General features: G+C 35.8%; 1 protein-coding gene across 1 annotated transcript in view; it reads right to left on the bottom strand.

Moving 5' to 3' along the window:
- Window positions 1–15,358: 15,358 nt before the first annotated feature.
- Window positions 15,359–19,928, bottom strand: part of fam13a (family with sequence similarity 13 member A) — a 53,387-nt gene continuing 48,817 nt past the window's right edge. The window contains exons 23-27 of the mRNA XM_022770112.1: window positions 19,824–19,919; window positions 18,593–18,676; window positions 17,133–17,329; window positions 16,794–16,895; window positions 15,359–16,668 (exon numbers count right to left, since the gene is read on the bottom strand). Of these exons, the coding sequence (XP_022625833.1) occupies window positions 16,545–16,668; window positions 16,794–16,895; window positions 17,133–17,329; window positions 18,593–18,676; window positions 19,824–19,919 (603 nt within the window). The 3' untranslated portion in view covers window positions 15,359–16,544. The remainder of the gene's footprint in view (window positions 16,669–16,793; window positions 16,896–17,132; window positions 17,330–18,592; window positions 18,677–19,823; window positions 19,920–19,928) is intronic.

The raw sequence follows: 19,928 nt of genomic DNA, 5'->3' as shown, positions 1-19,928 counted from the left end.
TGGCCTCCAGTAGTGTGTTATAGACAATAATAATATCTTACGTTCACCTTTCTTGACTATTAGGCATTTTTCCTTTGCCACACAACGTATTGTCCTCTTTCATTTCCTGTGTTTTTGTTATGTGTTATGTGGGTATCTTTTGGTAAATATCCAAACATGGTCTTCGCAGGACAAAAAACCTAACAAACACTCCCTCTGAGTCATTCCTATATTAGTGAATGTGTTTAACCATTAAACCTCAAATCTAATAGATGGTTTTGGGGTTCCCTTTATTATTTGCATCTTGATTTCATTTTAAAGAGACTTAACCTGGGATGGGCTGGTGAATGAAATAACCTCTACTGACAGGGTAGAAAAAAACGTTGACATTACGCCCTACGGGTTATTACTACACCTTCCACTTTCATGACCAGTGTAAATATATAGTTATATTTAGTGCTGGGTCTTTCTCAACATTAATTCTTCATTTATTTCCTCTGCAGGAGTCTACAACAACTTCTAGACTATGAAGAGGTTGATGTGAGAGACATTTTTTTTTTTTTTCTCTCAACTTTGCCGTGACGTGAACTTTTCATCTTTAACCCCTGATTTAAGGGCTTAAGGATAGATGGTGTTATTCTATATTTCTTATTCATCAACAATCCCATGAAAAGACCAAACTGCGCAACAGATGTTATAAGTTTCTCTTAATACTTTCTGACTATTTAATACTTAAACTTCTGTCTGTGGCTCTTAAGCCTCAAACGCCACTAGTTAGAAGACGTAAATGTTTCAAAAACTGGTCACAAAACGTTTGGTCTCCTTTTGAAAAGGTTTTGAAATCATCCCTGAAAACTGCTTGTCCACCTGTAGTTCAGCAAATATTGCTCAACAGGAGTAAAAAGTATTCGTATTGTTTGATCTTATAACAAGAAAATACCAAAGCACATCACTATTGGGCTTATGAATATATTTCGTATTGGTTAAGTCCATTATGGTCCATTATTAAATCATAAATGTTGAAAAAACAAGATATTTAATAATTGAATAAGATAAGAAAAATGTTTATTTATTTAAATTCTTAGGGTAACGAGGCTGATGCCTGAGTGTGGTGCAGCAACAGAGGAGTATTAGAAGGTCAGTGCCCCAGAACAGTACCGAATAGTTGTAGAGGCTCCATTTTTCTTAGGTAATGACAACCATTAAACAACCATACTCGGCCTGCCAAACTCCCAACGTATGTTTCACCAAACAAATAAACTACAATGCCATTGTATGTGATGAAAGAAGTGTGGCCATTTGATAGTTTGGACAAAAAGCAGAGGTCTATGGCAAAGGGGAACAGAAATTGTTAGAAAGAAAGAAAAAATCTTATAATGGTCACCAGAGTAATATTTAACTGAAAACTGTTGAAAATTTTAAAACCTCTACTTCTTCACTCCTGCCACATCAAAACCTAGAAAAACTTTATTCTGAGGACTTACTGGTATTGTGTTTAAATCTCCAGATCACCAGGGAAGAACTACGGGATGACGGAAGTCAGAGGAGCTGATTCCCGGAGGAGAGAGCATTCAGTAGTGGACAAAACAAACAGGTGAGCAGCCCCCTACAGATCAAAAATGATTTAAAGCCAACATTTCAACAGATTGAGCATTTTTGCAGAAATATATTAATCAACTCCTCCCATCACTTGATGTCCCATTTGAAAATGATCTCCTACAGGAATAATCTCTAATGCATTTTACACTCTGTTTTCTCTCTGCGAAGATAAAACGGATGACTGTGAGATTTTTTATTTTATTTTTTTCAACACTTGAGATTTATATGGTGCTCACACAGCGGCAGCTTGTGTCCCATTGTTTCCAGCTGAAGGTACATGTTTTGTGTTAAAAAAGATTTTGGTATTCGAAGCGTCATTCTGTGTCTCCATCGTCCCCACCTGTTTCTGAAGCTCGTCCTTGTCCCAGTGGCATTGATTACAGTATTGTGTGGAGAGTTCGTGGGGTGGCACGCAGTGGTGTCAACATGTCTGGCTGCTGGCGCTGAACAGATGGTGAGAGCAGGCAGTGACCCATGTTGTTCCTTGGCAAAAATCCCCTCAGCACCAGATATAAACTTAATAACAGAAATGATAGAAAGAGCTCTCTGTCCCTGTGGCCACAAAACATCATAACACTCAGAGGATGTTGATTTAGACTGAAGGTTTCCTGACCTTTTGCACTTTTTCTGTGTCAGACTGAGCATGGTGTTTTGCAGCTTGCTATGGACTCTTTTGATGTGATCTATACTGTACTGTGCACTGTTTACTCGGGTGCCACTGTGCACTGTTGTACTGTGCACTGTGTACTGTGTACTGGTATATGTGTTTGTTATTTGTATGTTTTGATCTTGTACTTGCAATTTGTGGAGCAACTTAATGGGGTGGTTAAAGGGCAGCCACTTGTATTTTATGCTGCGTCTGTATCAAAGCTGAAGAAGCTTAGTTTATGTTTTTGTTCCCTTCGCTCAAGTTGCATCTTTTAAACTCAGTGAAATACTGTATATCATGCTTATACAAGTAAAAATATTCAAACTGAAAACCCTATTTTTAATGACTGCAGCCCTATGTCAGATGGAAATATTTTAGATTTTTTTATTCATTATTTGTGAATGGTCTATTAGTTTCAACTTGGACATATTTTGGAAGATATTCTTTTCAAAATCGTTTGGTTGATCTTTATTGGAATTTGAAATAAACTTCTGTAGGTTTTTTAAAAGATGTTCACGTTGCACTGCATGTGTCTGTAATAAGTGGCTCACCAGGTGGATCTGGCAGGGCTATAGAAGATTACGATTTAATTTAATCTACCCTAAGCGGACTTCTGCAGTGAAGACCCCACAGAGATGTTAGCAAAGGGGTCAGGTCAGGCCTGAACAAAGATGTTAGTTGATTAAAAAAAAACAACAAAAAAAAACAGCTGAAATCAAGTTAGTCATAGCACACACACTACACACAACCACACACACACACACACACACAACACACACAACATACAATTAATAGACGCACAATGAGGAGGAAACGTGAGTGTTTACAGTCACACTTGAAGTCTGCAATAAATTCTTTCCTTATAAACTGATTTGCAGGATGCAGGCTGCCGCCGCAGAACAAATTAATGATCAGACTGTTTACTTGGACTCTGTTGTGTGTGTGTTTCATTGGAAGGAGTTTGTGGAGGGCCTACCTACCGTACGTGTTTCTCAGACTCAGTGAGCGAAGCAGTACTCTTGCCTTCTCCGCTGGTTTTCCTGAAGGTGTGTGGAGGGGAGATCCTGTCGCTGTTCCAGCCGTCTGAGCTGATGAGCCATGGTCGTCTGGCAACAACAACTACAACGGGAGGAGATGAGAAAGTCAGGTTTAATAAATCTGCATATGTTGTGTCTCTGATTTTCTGACACATTCAGCAGACTAACCATTTCCTGTTGCTCTTGGTCAGATCTGCATTTTTTTTTCAATTTTGTGAACACATTGTAAATCACCATAAGGCTGGATTGAAACAACATGTGAGTATGGAGAATCCTTTAATGTTCCCAGATGACGCAAGTTGTCTGCAGAACGTTGATAGATTGTGGATGGTCCTTGATGATGCATACACATTTCAATTGGACACAGCACAATGGAACTTTGACTTTATACTTGCACTCGCCACTCAGTCTTCTGGAAAGTTAAGTCACAGCAACGAACAGATAGAAAAGCGGGAAATAGATGAACATTACAACACAGCGGTGAACATAAAACACATGACTCAAACACAGCGACTCACACAGGTGGTAGCTTTGAGCTAAAGATGCCTATAGATGGTTAGTGCTAGATGAATGTCTATCAGATCAGTTTATGTTGAGGTGACTGTGGAATGAAATCAGTTTTTGCCATTGTGATATAATTGGCTTAGAGAACCTAAAGAGCATTTGGACAAACTAACAATGCAGATGATATGCTAGTGATACCAGTTCAATTAAGGAAGTGGAAATGTGTATGTAAACAAGCATAGTCATCAATGTACCTCCAGTATATAAAGTTTGTCAAAAATTAAAAAAAAAAACCAAAAATTAGTCAACTTTATAGGAGTGTAGGTTGAGAAGTCGACACATCAGATCGGCACCATTTATTTTTTGAGCAATGTCCACAGGCTGATGTGATGTGATGTTCACTGAGTGAGTTGATAAACTTTGCCTGTGTTGGTAATTGACCAGAGGGAAAATTAGAGGGTCTATCATAATTCAGTAAGTTGTGCATCATCTCGGATTACCATGAACGTCTGTAAACATTTTCAGTGAAACAAGAATATGATGGGAATAATGAAGGGATTCGAGAAAATATTACACTAGGAGGAATAATTGTGAGACCATAAACAAACCAAAACCTGCTGTTCCTCGAAGCCCAGATGTTGAAAGGGTATCACACCTAAAAGATGACCACCATCAATCAGAACGAGTCTAGTAACTAACCAGTCTCTCAATGAAATGATACTGACAGTTTGCTTATTTTGTAGCTTAGGAATCTGAACAGGTGTTGTTGGTAGTGTCTTCCATATTTTACTGTTTGATATTTAGCTCTCTGTGTTCAGATGTCTCTCTGTGGGAAGCAAGATGCAACAAATCAGTGGGAAACAGCAAAGCATGGTATTTGTTGTGTAACATTCACAGAAAGGCAAACTCAAGAAATTTGATCTTGAAACTCTTTTTGTATATGCTTCGGATAGGAGAAAACACACAGATACATGCAATAGTAAGTTTGTTTCACTGATGAATGTATGAATGTTACTGCCTCGCACGTAGGAAGATGGTTTTACATGATCATAGAAAACAGGGAAACCGCTGTTGTAAATCACCACACATCAATGTCTTTGTGGTATTTTGTTGTTGTTTTTATTTGCAGAATCCGTTTACAAACAGGGGAATACACTGAGCCACTCATCCAAACAGTCCGATTTGTTTCTGCGGAGGGTTTTCCACGATTTCCGCTTCTGGGCAAAAAGGTAAGAATCGTTCTTATGTAAGCATTTAATTTGCCTCGCTTGCTTGAACTGCTCGACCAGTTTAATTTTCAACAGCTCTCTGCCCAGACATCTTATAAATACTGTAATATATGTGCAGGTTGTTCTTGTCATGAGATATATGCTGTAAGGCAGCAGTGGTAAATCTGACATGTCGTGCGTTGACTAAAACCTGAAACATGTTTCAGGAGCTTTGTTTAAATGCATCGCTGCGATTGGAGTCAGTCAGGTGAAAAGGGTTAAAAAAGCATAAGTTCACTTTTGCAAATGATGCCATATGTGGTCGGTGTCTGCAGGAGATAAGAAAGTAGAAGGACAGCTGACGATCTGCGCAGGAGGAAAGGGGGGTAGCAATACAGCGATATATATTATACGTACTAAGTACACCATTAACCAAGTCCCTCTGAACCAGCAAAGCATTCCTACATTTTCGACTTCATAGTTCATGAAGGAATGGAGCGAACTAAATTCATTTCAGTGAGATCTGCTTTATTAGGCCCCAATAGTCCACAGAGTCGTTTAAAGAGCGTTTGTACATGCTTAATGTTTTGAGATTCAAACTTCATGAATGTTGATCATGTTCAGGTTGTATCTACTGGTTTTTGGAGGCAAAGCTCAGTGACTGTGTCATGACTTTAGAGCTCAGTGGAAATTTAGGAGGGATGGGATGAAGAAACATATTCACTGTGCTTTTAGATATGGTTTTAACTCTATCCTCTGTGCGGCTGTCTGCAGTGTTCCTGACGCAGCGACGCATCCCCATTCCACGGCATGAGAGCCTGCGCTCATCATCCAGTCCACACGGAACTCGAGGCACTACCTGCCTGTTGGCTCACTACCTGCTACAACCTTGCTGGACATCATGACCCCTACCCACGACCCAAAGAGACTCCTGCGCCGTCCCTTACTCAGCCGTGGAGCAGTTACGAGGGCTTCAGCCTGGATTCTGAGGAGCGGGGAGAGATCTGCGGCAGTTTTAACGCTACTTTAACAGCAATGACACGTCCACAGGTGGCGATTCTCAAAACAGTGTAAAGGCGGGGACTCTGTGACACAGGAAGGTCACTCTCTTTACAATGCCGCTTACAAAGCATCTTGAATCTGAAAAGGTCTATCTAACTGTACCTATAAATGAAAGTATTATCTTTTTCTTCTTCTTTTTTTTTTTGCTCCTAGGCAAAGTTTCTCACCTTTCAGGACCCATTTGCTTAAAATTTATAATAGTCTTAAAAAACATTGATGTACGCCATATTGAAATTCATAACAACAGCCGTGGTCATAATAAAATGTGAAGACTAAAGGCCAGAGAAGGTTGAGAAACAGTTTGCAATTGTTTCATTTTTGTCCTTTTTTTTTTTTTTTTTTGCAAGCTGTGTATTTTATATTCTACACGTTCAATTCCTATTTTTCAGCTTTAAAGAATTATGTTATTACCTTGAGACAATACAGTATATCTGCTTTGTTTCTTTAATTTATTAAATAGATGTGTATTTTTTTGACAAAATAAATTAATATATTGTTATAATATGTGTGTAATAGCACTTTGAATATTTAATATATTTAGCCCTGACTTTGGCGAGGAGTGCTAACAAGCTGGATAACCTTTTAAATCTGGACACCAGCAATGTCCTTCTGTCCTGATTTAAAAAGATAAAAAAAAAGGGACAAAAATGAAGAGAGTCTGGCAGCAGAGGGGATGCAAGGATGAAAACATGGTGAATATTATTTGCAATCCCTGTCTCTTTTTAGCTGTTGATTCACGGAGCAAGCAGTGACTTTGTCTTGAACTTTGCATTAACAGTGTTGCCTTCTACAACGAAACATCACTATGATGGACATGATAAACGCTGGACTTTTATAAGTTTATTTTCAGTGGATGTTGTCTCTGTGTGCATGTTGTTGAGTGAAAGCAAAAACCTGATTGGTCACTGAAAAGTTTGACATTTTGGGAGCATGTGCTTATTAGCTTTGTGGTGGAGCGTTTAGATGGGTGAGATTGATGCCACGCCCACCCTCTGCTCCCAATGCTGGCATTCGGGCGTAATCCGACTCAGAGCAGCGTTCATGTTTCTTCCACGGTGGTTTAGCCGCGTATTTGGTGTAGTTCATACAAGTGAAACTACATACCAACAGTGCATAGCCTCGAAATTAAAATTAGCTGAATTGTTTATATAACTGTCAATATTGGATTTTTATTTTACTTACCATTTCTTGCAGCATTTGTCATGTTTGTAGTTCTTCTCACTGAGTGGGGGCTGTCGCCCGGGAGTGAATGTGAACGGTTTTTCCCACTTTTCTGCAGTTAAATGCATAAGACGTGAATTGCAGCATAGCGGCAGAATTTAGCTTACACAAAGAGCTAGGAAACGGAACAGAATCTGACAGGTGACAAGAAACCACCTTCTAACCTTCTGACGTGTCCGTTGGTTTGCCTGGCAACTGAACTGCCAGTTACAAAATTCTCCCGGTAAATGTGACCGAAATGTCACTTTTATACCTTGTTTTTTCTCTGAATAAACAAATGAACCGTAACAACATGTTAATCATGAGTGTAATGCTGGCAGGGGATTTTGTTTTCTCTTTGGACAGAAGCCGTGACATGCCTGTTTTTCCAGTCTTCTGTTAGCGCTAAGCTAACCAGCTTACTTCTAACAGTAAGCTTAACCGGCTACTTTGTAAACAGGGGTGTGATTCTTCTCAATCTAATTTCTCCAGCAGACGGCAAATAAATTGCATTTCCAAAACGTCCATCAAAACCTAAATATATAAATTTTTTAAATTTAATAATTGTAATTAGCTGTTTCAAATTGCAGACATTTGTTGGCCGGATGGACACCAATAAGTGGCATGTTAACATGTGGGCAGATAACTATTAAAATATATTAGATATATTCGTCTGACAACTGTATCTGTATCGCGCCCCTAACACTACTGTATTTACTCCTACAGTCAAACCTACTTAATCCCAAAATGATGTTTAATTAGGTCGTGCAAGTTGGTGAAATTGGTCTTGCATAATCATTTTTTATATATTTCATACATGACAGCTGGTGTCATAGTGACTTCAGAAACAGTAAAATGACTTGATGTGTCCTGGACTAAACAGGTACACTGAATCCATTTAGAATAACGAAACCTGAAACAGCCCGCAGTAATTGTAGTGATGACTCTGGGTCTTTCCTCTAAAGGTCTTAAACTCTGGACTCTTCTGAGATGTTTTCTTAGAACAGTTCGTCATTATTGCTTAGTTCTGTACTGCATGTCACAACCTGTTCTACATGTTTCAGTTCAGTTATTGTCTAATTAAAGCTGATTATATCCTGGCAGTTTAAATCCTATGCAACGTTTGTGCAGCCCTTGACTTTTTTGCCACCTTTTTAATGTGCTACAAAAAATGTAATTTTTTGCATATTTGTCCAGAATACACAAAGCTATCTGTTCCAGCCACTTTTTAAATAAAAAATACAGGGTCAAAACGATTTCCTCGCATGTTTATGATTGAGTTCATCGGCAGTCTTAAAGCTATACTAATGGATGAAAGTTCATTGATTCACCTATGAAAAACAGACGTTGAGAGAACCAAGTTTTCAAGCTTTTGATCGTGTCACAATGATAATTTCCTTTAGTAGAGGAAGTTTTCAGGTTTGTGGTGTAGTGTTATATGATTGCAGATTCTGAAAGGTTTTTTTTTTATATATAAATGTGTGTCTAGGGATGATACTGGATTCGTTTTGAATCATGTTTTTTTCTTTGGAGCTGAGTTTAATAAAATGAAAACCAGTGCCGAGGTATACATGTCTGCAAGGCACATGTGCTCTGCACAATACTTGACAAAATCTGTGTCCTTTTCTAAATGATTTGTAGTTTCAACAAAACCTGCCTGAAGCTTGCAGGGTGCAAACCACTTTTTTGGCACTGTTGGACATTGTTCCGGACTGCAGATGACATTGGGCATAACAAATCATTGTTATTCATCTTTTTTCTGACGAACATCGTTACATTTTGCTGATTCTTAACTCTTGTTGCAATAAGATAGCAACAAGTCTGATCGCTCTTAATAGCAGTACGTAGGCAGATGTAGTAGCAATGTATGAATTTGGAACTCTTTTTCAGCTCATTATTTTCGATGACTTCTCTTTTCTCTTTTTGATGTCATTATTTCTTTAGCGACTTAAATTATCCACTGATTAAATGCAAACACTAATCTCTCTTCATGTTTTTGTTTTTCAATATTGTTTTTATTACATATATGAATCTGAAGCCTTTTTTCAAAGTTTTTTGCACTTGCAATTTTTATAATTGGATTAATTGCTTTGTTTTTTGTTTTTTTTATTATTTTTCCAATGGCAAATGACAAAAGAAAAAAAAAGAAAAAACTTTGTTCCTGATTATCCAAAATGAGGATTTCTCTTTTTCTATCTTAAGCCAAACTGATATTTGTTATTGTGTTGAATAGAACAAGACTGGAGATGTCACCTTGGACATGTGAAAGCCCAGTTCCCCACAGTTTTTTCTGACATTTTAATAGACTAAACCAGAGCCAGCCCAAGCCTTTATGGGCCCCTTAAGCAGAATTTGATTTGGCAAATGACTTAAGTTTGTCTCGACATTGGTAAGGGATCAACAACCCCGCAACCCCTCCACTTTTTAATTGACGCCCACCAAACGGTTAGTTAAATATTAAGATCTTGAATTTACAATTCAGAAATGCCCATAAACAAACATAATATTATGTACATGTGTTGAATTTCCCATATTATGAAAATATGTACATATGAAGTAAAATCATATATGTTATCAATATATAAGCGGATGATATGTAAAAATTACATATGAAAGAGCTGTTGTAAAATTGAGAACAATATGAAATGATGACACATTACTGTATGGTATATTTTACTATGAGTATTTCAATATGTTATAAACTTATATCTTTTATATCCAAGAGGATGCTATGATTTGTCTCAATACATATTCCTCTGATAGCGGACACTATTGGGTAAACATTCACTCTTGATATACATATGTCTAAATATGTCATATATACTATGTCAAACATGTCAATGTCATAACATATAAGGCATAAAACGATTAATAAAAATCTTTTCATAATGTCGTTATGGCAATAGCCGTCATAGTATAAGTAAGGCATAAAACACCATAGTGTAGTTAAGGCATAAAACGTCACAAACATCAACATAGTAATAGTGAGGCATAAAAACGTTATAAAAATGTATCTAGTAAAGTATGGAATAAAAATGTCATTGGTATAGTCAGGCATAAAACATCATAGTATATGTGAGGCATACAAACATTCAAAAACCATCATAGTATACATAAAGCAATGAAAATGTCATAAAAATGTCATAGTATAGTAAGGCATAAAAATTCATAAAATCATGACACTATAAGTAAGGCATTAAAAAACTTCAACAAAACGTTCATAGTATAAGGCATAAACGTCATAAAAAACGACATAGTGTAGTAAGCATGAAAATGCATAAAAATTCATAGTTAGTAAGCATAAAAATCATAGTGTAGTAAGGCATAAAAAGTCATAAAAACGTCATAGTATAGTAAGGCATATAAAAGTCATAGTCATAGTAAGGATAGCATAAAAGTCATAGTATAGTAAGGCATAAAAAGTCATAAAAACGACATAGTATTAGTAAGGCATGATTCATAAAGTCATAGTTATAGTAAGGCATAAAAAAATCATAAAAAACGTCATAGTATAGTAAGGCATAAAAAGTCATAAAAACGACCATAGTATAGGTTAAGGCATAAAAAGTCATAGTATAGTAAGAGCATAAAAAAATCATAAAAATTCATAGTATAGGTAATCATAAAAATCATAAAAACGTCATAGTATAGTGGTAAAAGCATAAATACATAAAAACTCATAGTATAAAGTCATAAAAAGTCAAAAAATGACATGTATAGTAAGGCATAAAAAGTCACAGTATAGTCAGGCATAAAAAGTCATAAAAAGCGTCATAGTATAGTTAGGCATAAAAAGTCATAAAAACGACATAGTATAGTTAGGCATAAAAAGCATAAAAAAACTATAGTTATAGTAGCATAAAAAATCATAGTATAGTTAAGGCATAAAGAGTCATAAAAATGACATAGTATAGTAAAGGCATGAAAAGTCATAGTATAGTAAGGCATTAAAAAGTCATAAAAACGTCATACGTAAAGTAAGGCATAAAAAAGTCATAAAAACGTCATAAGTAAAGTAACGCATAAAAAAGTCATAAAATTGTGTCAAAGTATAGTTAAGGCATAAAACGTAAAAAAATGTGTCATAGTTATAACAAGGGACCAAAAAAGTCATAAAAAGACATAGTATAGAAAGGCATAAAACGTCATAGTATAGTAAGGCATAAAAAAGTCTCAAAAAACGACATAGTATAGTAAGGCATAAAAAAGTCATAGTAATAGTAAGGCATAAAAAGTCATAGTTATAGTAATGGCATAAAAAGTCTATAAAAACGCCATAGTATAGAAAGGCATAACGTATAGTATAGTAAGGCATAAAAAGTCTCAAAAACGACATAGTATAGTAAGGCATAATAAAGTCATAGTATAGTAAGGCATAAAAGTCTTAAAAACGCCATAGTATAGTTAGGCATAAAAAGTCATAAAAACAACATAGTATAGTAAGGCATAAAAGTCATAGTATAGTAAGGCATAAAAAGTCTTAAAAACGACATAGTATAGTAAGGCATAAAACAGTCATAGTATTAGTAAGGCATAAAAAGTCTTAAAAACGACATAGTATAGTAATGGCATAAAAAGTCATAGTATAGTAAGCATAAAAGTCATAAAAACACATAGTATAGTAAGGCATGAAAAAGTCATAGTATAGTAAGGCATAAAAAGTCATAGTATAGTAAGGCATAAAAAGTCACAGTATATAAGGCATAAAAAGTCATAAAAACGTCATAGTATAGTAAGGCATAAAAAGTCATAAAAACATCATAGTATACGAAGGCATAAAAAGTCATAAAAACGACATAGTATAGGTAAGGCATAAAAAGTCATAAAAAAACATAGTATTAGTAAGGACATAAAAAGTTCTCATAGTATAGTAGGCATAAAAAGTCATAAAACGACATAGTATAGTTAAGCATAAAAAGTATAAAAACAACATAGTATATAGTAAGGCATAAAAAGTCACAGTATAATAAGGCATAAAAAGTCATAAAAACGTCATAGCTATAGTAAGGCATAAAAAGTCATAAAAACATCATAGTATACGAAAGGCATAAAAAGTCATAAAAAACGACATAGTATAGTTAGGGTAAAAAGTCATAAAAACGAACATAGTATAGTAAGGCATAAAAAGTCATAGTATAGTAAGGCATAAAAAGTCATAAAAACGACATAGTATAGTTAGGCATAAAAATCATAAAACGACATTAGTATAGTTAGGCATAAAAAGTCATAAAAACAACAACTATAGTAGCATAAATCATAGTATAGAAAGGCATAAAAAGTCATAAAAACGTCATAGTATAGTAAGGCATAAAAAATCAATAATAAAAACATAGATTAAGTAAGGCATAAAAAAGTCACATTATAGCAATAAGGCATAAAAAGTCATAAAAAACATCATTAGTATACGAAGGCATAAAAACGTCATAAAAACGTCATAGTAAAGTAAGCCATTAAAAAGTTCATAAAAATGTCATATAGTATAGTAAGGCATAACAAAGTCATAAAAAATGACATAGTATAGTAAGGCATAAAAAGTAAGTCACAGTATTAGTAAGGCATAAAACCAGTCATAAAAAAGGCATAGTATAGTTAGGCATAAAAAGTCCAATTAAAAAACGACATGTATATATAGGGCATAAAAGTCATAAATAAAAGCATATATATAAGCATAAAAAAAGTCATAGTGATAGTAAGGCATAAAGAGTCAATAAAACAGACATAGGTATAAGTAAGGGCAAAAAGTCATAAGCTGAGTATAGTAAGGCATAAAAAGGTCCCACTAAAAAAACATAGTAAGTAAGGCATAAAAGATAACGTCATAGTAAAGTAAGCATACAAAAAGTTCATTTAAAATGCAAAGTACTAGTTAAGCATTAAAACAGTAAAAACATGGTCGTTCTTAAGATAAACGTCACAGTATCAAAAGGGACAAAAAAGTGCATAAAAAGTCATAGTATAGAAGAGCCATAAACAACGTCATAAAAAAAGTCATAGTATAGAGCATAAAAAGTCTCAAAAACGACATAGTTACTAGCGTAAAGCATAAAACAAGTCAGAGTATAGTGTAAGGCAGTAAAAATCATAGTATAGTAAGGCATAAAAAGTCAAAAACACGTCGCATAGTATAGAAGGCAAAAATCATGAAAAACGCTCATAGATATAGTAAGGGCATAAAAAGTCTCAAAAACGACATAGTATAGTAAGGCATAAAAGTCATAGATATAGTTAAGGCATAAAAGTTTTAAAAACGCCATAGTATAGTTAGGCATAAAAGTCATAAAAAACAACATAGTTATAGTAAGGCATAAAAGTACATAGTATAAGTAAGCATTTTAAAAAAGGTTCTTAAAAACGACATAGTATAGTAAGGCATAAAAAGTCATAGTATAGTAAGGCATAAAAAGTCTTAAAAACGACATTAGTATAGTAAGGCATAAAATATGTCATAGTATTAGTAAGGCATAAAAAGTCATAAAAAACATAAAAACAACATAGTATAGTAAGGCATAAAAAGTCATAGTATAGTAAGGCATAAAAAGTCATAGTATAGTAAGGCATAAAAAGTCACAGTATAATAAGGCATAAAAAGTCATAAAAACGTCATAGTATAGTAAGGCATAAAAAGTCATAAAAACATCATAGTATACGAAGGCATAAAAAGTCATAAAACGACATAGTATAGTAAGGCATAAAAAGTCATAAAAAAACATAGTATAGTAAGGCATAAAAAGTCATAGTATAGTAAGGCATAAAAAGTCATAAAAACGACATAGTATAGTTAAGCATAAAAAGTCATAAAAACAACATAGTATAGTAAGGCATAAAAAGTCACAGTATAATAAGGCATAAAAAGTCATAAAAACGTCATAGTATAGTAAGGCATAAAAAGTCATAAAAACATCATAGTATACGAAGGCATAAAAAGTCATAAAAACGACATAGTATAGTTAGGCGTAAAAAGTCATAAAAACGACATAGTATAGTAAGGCATAAAAAGTCATAGTATAGTAAGGCATAAAAAGTCATAAAAACGACATAGTATAGTTAGGCATAAAAAGTCATAAAAACGACATAGTATAGTTAGGCATAAAAAGTCATAAAAACGACATACTATAGTAAGGCATAAAAAATCATAAAAACGACATAGTATAGTAAGGCATAAAAAGTCACAGTATAATAAGGCATAAAAAGTCATAAAAACATCATAGTATACGAAGGCATAAAAAGTCATAAAAACGTCATAGTAAAGTAAGGCATAAAAAGTCATAAAAATGTCATAGTATAGTAAGGCATAAAACGTAAAAATATGTCATAGTATAACAAAGGGACAAAAAAGTCATAATATAGTAAGGTATGAAAACATAAAAAGTCATAGTACAGTAAGACATAATTAGTCATAAGGTATAAAAAAAGTCATAGTGACATTTTCATGGGATTTTTCGTAAGAAATTCAACTCATACTTATATTTACTTTACTATATTTACTCCTGCTAGCAACCTGACTGCTAGCCTACAGAAGACAGAAGCCAGGGTTAGCTTGTCAGTTTAGTTGAATTAGTTGACATTCTAAGGTGATGTTAAGTATCACTGTGATATTCTCACATGACATGAGCCTTTTGGATTTCAACACTGTAGCCCAGAGAAAGTTGTCCACTTGGACAGAAGATGTGCAGCAGCACTAAATAAATCAATGCATAAATTAATGATAAGGAAATTGGCAATTGGATAGTTACCAATCCTTCTCTATACTCTGTGATGTCTTTTTCTTATGTCACTAAGCCTACTGCTACTACTACTATCTGATAGTTTTACCCCCTCAAATAAACCTAACCTACCTTACAGCTTCATAGCCAAGTACAGTAGCACTTATCTGTTTTTTCTACTGCTTGAGCAGAACTGCTTGAGATCCCAAACAATGTAATTATATATTATATAAAAAAGAAAAAATATATATAAATAAAGACCTTGTGCCCTAAGCAGCTGTTTAGATCGCTTATGCCTTGGCCGGCCTTGGACTAAACTATAAAACAGTTTATCAAGAAAATAATTGACCGATCAATCAATGATGAACACACACAAAGGAACCACGCACAGCCCACAAATTCAGTAAAAATATGATTTCATTCATGATATATACAAAATACAAATACAATTTATGTACTAAAATGTACACACTCAAAATTCATTAAGCCTCGCCAGTGTTTACATTCAGTAAAAACGAAATTCACACTGATAATCATCCATTTTGGAGAAAGAAAGGAAAAAAATACTCGCTCTCAGAAATGTAAACATACACAGTGATCCATATTTACAAGAGAACAAAACAAGCTCTGGAGTGGACGAGAAGGAAACACAGACCGCTGGGAAAACTGGGGTGTTCAGCTACCATCTCTGTCCTCCAGTCGTCTCACACATGGCCTCACCAATTCTGATCCGTGACAGCACAAACATGCCAGTGATTTCAAGACGAAAAATAGCTTATTTGACATGAAGTAAATGGGGAAAAAAAGCACGTCAATGCATAAAATACACAGTCAAATGTTTAGGTAAGTACCAGTGATCACAAAAAATAAGCTGTTGTGTTGAATATAATGAACATTTGAGCCATTTTGGTTCATAGTGTGTACTCTGAGTCTCTGTCTTTGGGTTTTATTAAAATTAGAAACCACTTGTTTTAGTGAGCAAATACTCGATTTAACTTCTAGAGAAGCAACATAAGATTATGTCAGACATTATATGCTGGTCAGAACTGAAACAGAGAAAGCTATTGGTTTAGTAAATACTGTTCAGCTGATTGAAGTTATACAAATAGTAACATCTCCCTTACAAAAATACACAGAAATCTTGATCGCAAAATCCTTCTTTAAAAATAGCAGTAATTCCATATCTATTATTTTACTTACAAGGTTTTTTTTTTAAGACTTCTACAATAAAGCGTGAGAAAAATAACTTTTCTGTTCTGATAAAAATGTTCAAAAGAATAGAAATAAATTATTAACAATACAAGTGTGATTCAGGTTATTTGTGTGTCCTGCTTAAGTCTGGAGAAACGTCTTCTTGTGAAGGTGAGGTTTGGTTGGAGATGAACTCCTCAGGTGAAGCAGGTGACTTTGTGTGGCTTTGAATCAGTCGTGGGTTGGTGGCTCTCTGTGGACATCAGAGATCAACAGAGTAGACTAACAGGCTGTTCCCCGAGTCAGAAACATGAGCAGCACAGATGGCAACGAGAAGGGAAATCGGGGTGAGGTGTGTTTGACTGTATCTCCAGAAACTAAGCAACAGTCCTTTTAGAGTCTTTTTTTTTCCTCAGATGAACTTAGTTGAGTCTCTTTTGCTGATGAGGACTTCCAGCAGCCGCAGTTTGGCTTTAATGTGCTTGTATTCGTTGTACTCCACTGCCAACGGGGAGCGGTCCTCCTTCTGCACATTTCTATGGGAACAAGACATGGGTGGAAGACAACAAACATTAAGAAATGGAGAAGGTTCAGCTGTGGAAAACCCATTATGCATTATGCCTCTGTTATATAACCTGAACAAATTCTTCTTTTCTTTTACCTTCCATTTTGTCTAAAGAACTGGTCCTCAAACTCTTTCAGGTTTTTGCGGATTCTCTTCTTCTCCTCTCTGGTCTCTTGAAGCTGCTCCAGAAGTTCCTGTCTGCGAGAGAAAGAGCAGAAATATTTAAATATCTTGCATTAAAATATTTAAATATGTTGAACAAGTGGTGGACAAAGTACTCAAATCCTTTGCTTGAGTAAAAGTACTAATACAGAGAAGTAAAAATACTCCATGACAAGACAAAATCCTACTTAGTAGTATAAATATTTTAAGTAAAATATACTACTATATGCTGTGTGAATACTTGGTTTGTGTTGTCTCTTTTCAGTAACTTACATGGTAGCAGAGTGAAGGTTAGACAGCCTCATATCCGTTGTGTTTTTAGACGGTGAGAGTTCATCCACTGGTGAAATGAAACCGTCCACTTCCTCGTCCATGTGGTCCAGGAAGCTGAGCACGCTGAGGTCGGGCCGGACGGTCACAGTGAACTGAGTCTTTGAGTCTCCGTCATCCTCAGAGCCGTCCTCCTCCTCCTGCAGGAGCACAGAGAGGTCAAACGGTGGCCGAGGCTCAAAGCGCCACATCGTGCAGTGAGTGGTGTTACTGAGATAAACCCAGGGCTGTCGGCCGGGCCTCCAGGCTCAAACACTGCAGTGCATGAGGGTCGTGCAGTGTTAGTCATCAATGGTTATAAATCATCACGGTACAGCAGCAAAATGTCCTTCGATGCTTGTGATTCACGTCTATACTCAAAACTATGTATGCAAGGATTTAAAGAGCGCAGTGGACTAGAAGACGCACAGTCCCCTTATACCAGTTTGATGCTTCTGAAAGTCCTGAACCAGATATAAACAACCTTCAATACACTGAGAGCAAAGATTTAGTTCTACTGAGATTTGATTACAGTTGGTATTAAAACACACCTAAAGTATCATTCTGCGTCACTGCAACATGGGTCTTATTTTTGTAGCTTTGGCTGTCATATCTATTGTAAAGTAGTTACTAATATCCATTTTAAACTGGATGTTATTTTACCCTGTGAGTAATATAAAAGTGGATACTAGTTCAGTATTTCTTTGGATGATTGGGTTGTCATTGGTTATGTGGCAGAAGCTTTTACATTTCAATCATTTGTCCATCACTTTTAGATACTTACTGACAAGTTTTTAATGCACTGTCAATACACCTGGTGTTCAGGTTGGCAGAAGGTGTATGTGCAGGGAGCCTATGGTAGCTGGTAGCTTATTGGTTATTTTAACAATGAATGCAATGAATGCAATGAATGCAATACAAACCCAAAGTTCATATTATGTAATTACACTGGAAAACTGACCTGTAACAGTTTAGGTCATAATTATAAAGTTTGTGTCTATCTAAAACTATGACTGCTTGTATTTTTTGCCCCTTTGGTCTTCAATCTCACCACATCACACATCTCACATCTCAGCAATCAACTGAGTGGGCACAATGTAAAACGAAAATGACAAAATGATGATAAAATAAGACCCAAGTTCATTATCCTTAATAACAGAGCATTTACTGTTTCTATATTTGAATCAAAATCACATGATTCAAACATCACGTCCAGGCAGCTACTGATTCAACATGTCTACAGATGCTTGTCTACAGATACTGGTGGCAGAAAACAGGCAACTGCCCAATCAACAGGCAGCAATCAGGCTCATTAGAGGGGTGGATGGTAGTAAATAAGGGGGAGGTGGGGTTGGAGGGTAGTAGGGCGGGGGGCGAGGAGGGAGAACTGGCGTCTGATTATTGAAGCAGCAGCAGCTCTTCACCTTGATATCATCGAAGAAGAGCGCGGTTTCGCCCTCGATAATGGGCTGAAGGAGGGGACCTCGGCGCTTGCTGGAGGGAGAGCCCTGTGGTGACGGTCAAGAAGGAGGAGTTAACCACGCTGAGACACTCACTTTGGTGTTTGCAACGAGGAAACGCCAAACACTTCCTCCCAGTTTTCACTGAGTTCTGCGTCTGAACTTTTAAAGTAAAGGGTTTTCCTTGTTTACTTTCTATTCTTCTATTTGTCCACGATAACAAGTTTTTTTCCACAAAAGATTCAAATGACAATAATGTTGAAAATTTTCCTAATCAGCAACTTGAAAAATGGACGGAAATTTAGAGTGCAACCTGAAGCCTCACATAGATCCCAATATCACAACATATTTGCTTATTTTGTAGAGGGAGTGTACAAAACAGAACAATAAAGTAGGGAAAAAAAACATACAAATAAATGTGTCTAAATTTAGTTCAGTTAGCTAATTAAGACTTTTTGAGCGTAAACTCTCAGTTACCTTTGGTAAGAGACCAACATCATCTGACTTGACCTCTCATGAATAATAAAACTGCTGCACCATAACTTCTATTGTACAGAATAATCTATAGCAGTGGTCCCAATTTGCATGATGGGGATTAGAGGTAGTGCATTATATAATGGATATACTGTTGGTACATAATGCAAATCATATCTTACATAATAAAATGGTTATTTAATAGTTAAGTACATGAATAATAGGGAAAAGAAAGCGTATACACTACTCTTATAGGCAGAGTTACATATATGTTAACTTACATATATGCAATGAAAACAATATTCAAAGTAGCATTAATAATGCTGCCTGTTTTTCTGTTTCTTATCTTCAATTGAGACTAAAAAGAAATCCTCCTATTATAGGAGAGTTGATCATTCTTACAGTTTCTGACCCTCACCTGCAGCTATCATGCTGTCACTTGCTGTGAACTCTCCTGTCTGCTACCTATAAGCTACTTTACGACCAGAGGATCCACTGAGCCACTAAAGCTGAGCTTAAAGCCTGGAGAGAAGGATAACACGTCTGCCACCAGTTCCAAGCGCGTGTTGGCACTAAAAGCCAATGCGAGCTGGGATTAAGTGTCTGCAGACGTATGGACAGTGCGATGATGATTTGCTGCTCGCTTCTCAGAGAGTGGCAGGACAAACAAGCAGGTGCGGATGAAAAAAAAATAAAAGGGAGGTTAAGATGTGATACTTACAATGACAGGGATGGTGGAGGCTCTGCACAGGATCTGCTTGACCAGGCGATATCTGTCATACAGGGGTTTCATGATTTGCCTCTCGCTTTTGGTGACCTGAAGCAG

The sequence above is a fragment of the Seriola dumerili genome, unplaced genomic scaffold (assembly GCF_002260705.1).
Source record: "Seriola dumerili isolate Sdu_G_001 unplaced genomic scaffold, Sdu_1.0 BDQW01012242.1, whole genome shotgun sequence".
Lineage (NCBI taxonomy): Eukaryota > Metazoa > Chordata > Actinopteri > Carangiformes > Carangidae > Seriola > Seriola dumerili.
This window is presented reverse-complemented; position numbering and strand designations above follow the sequence as displayed.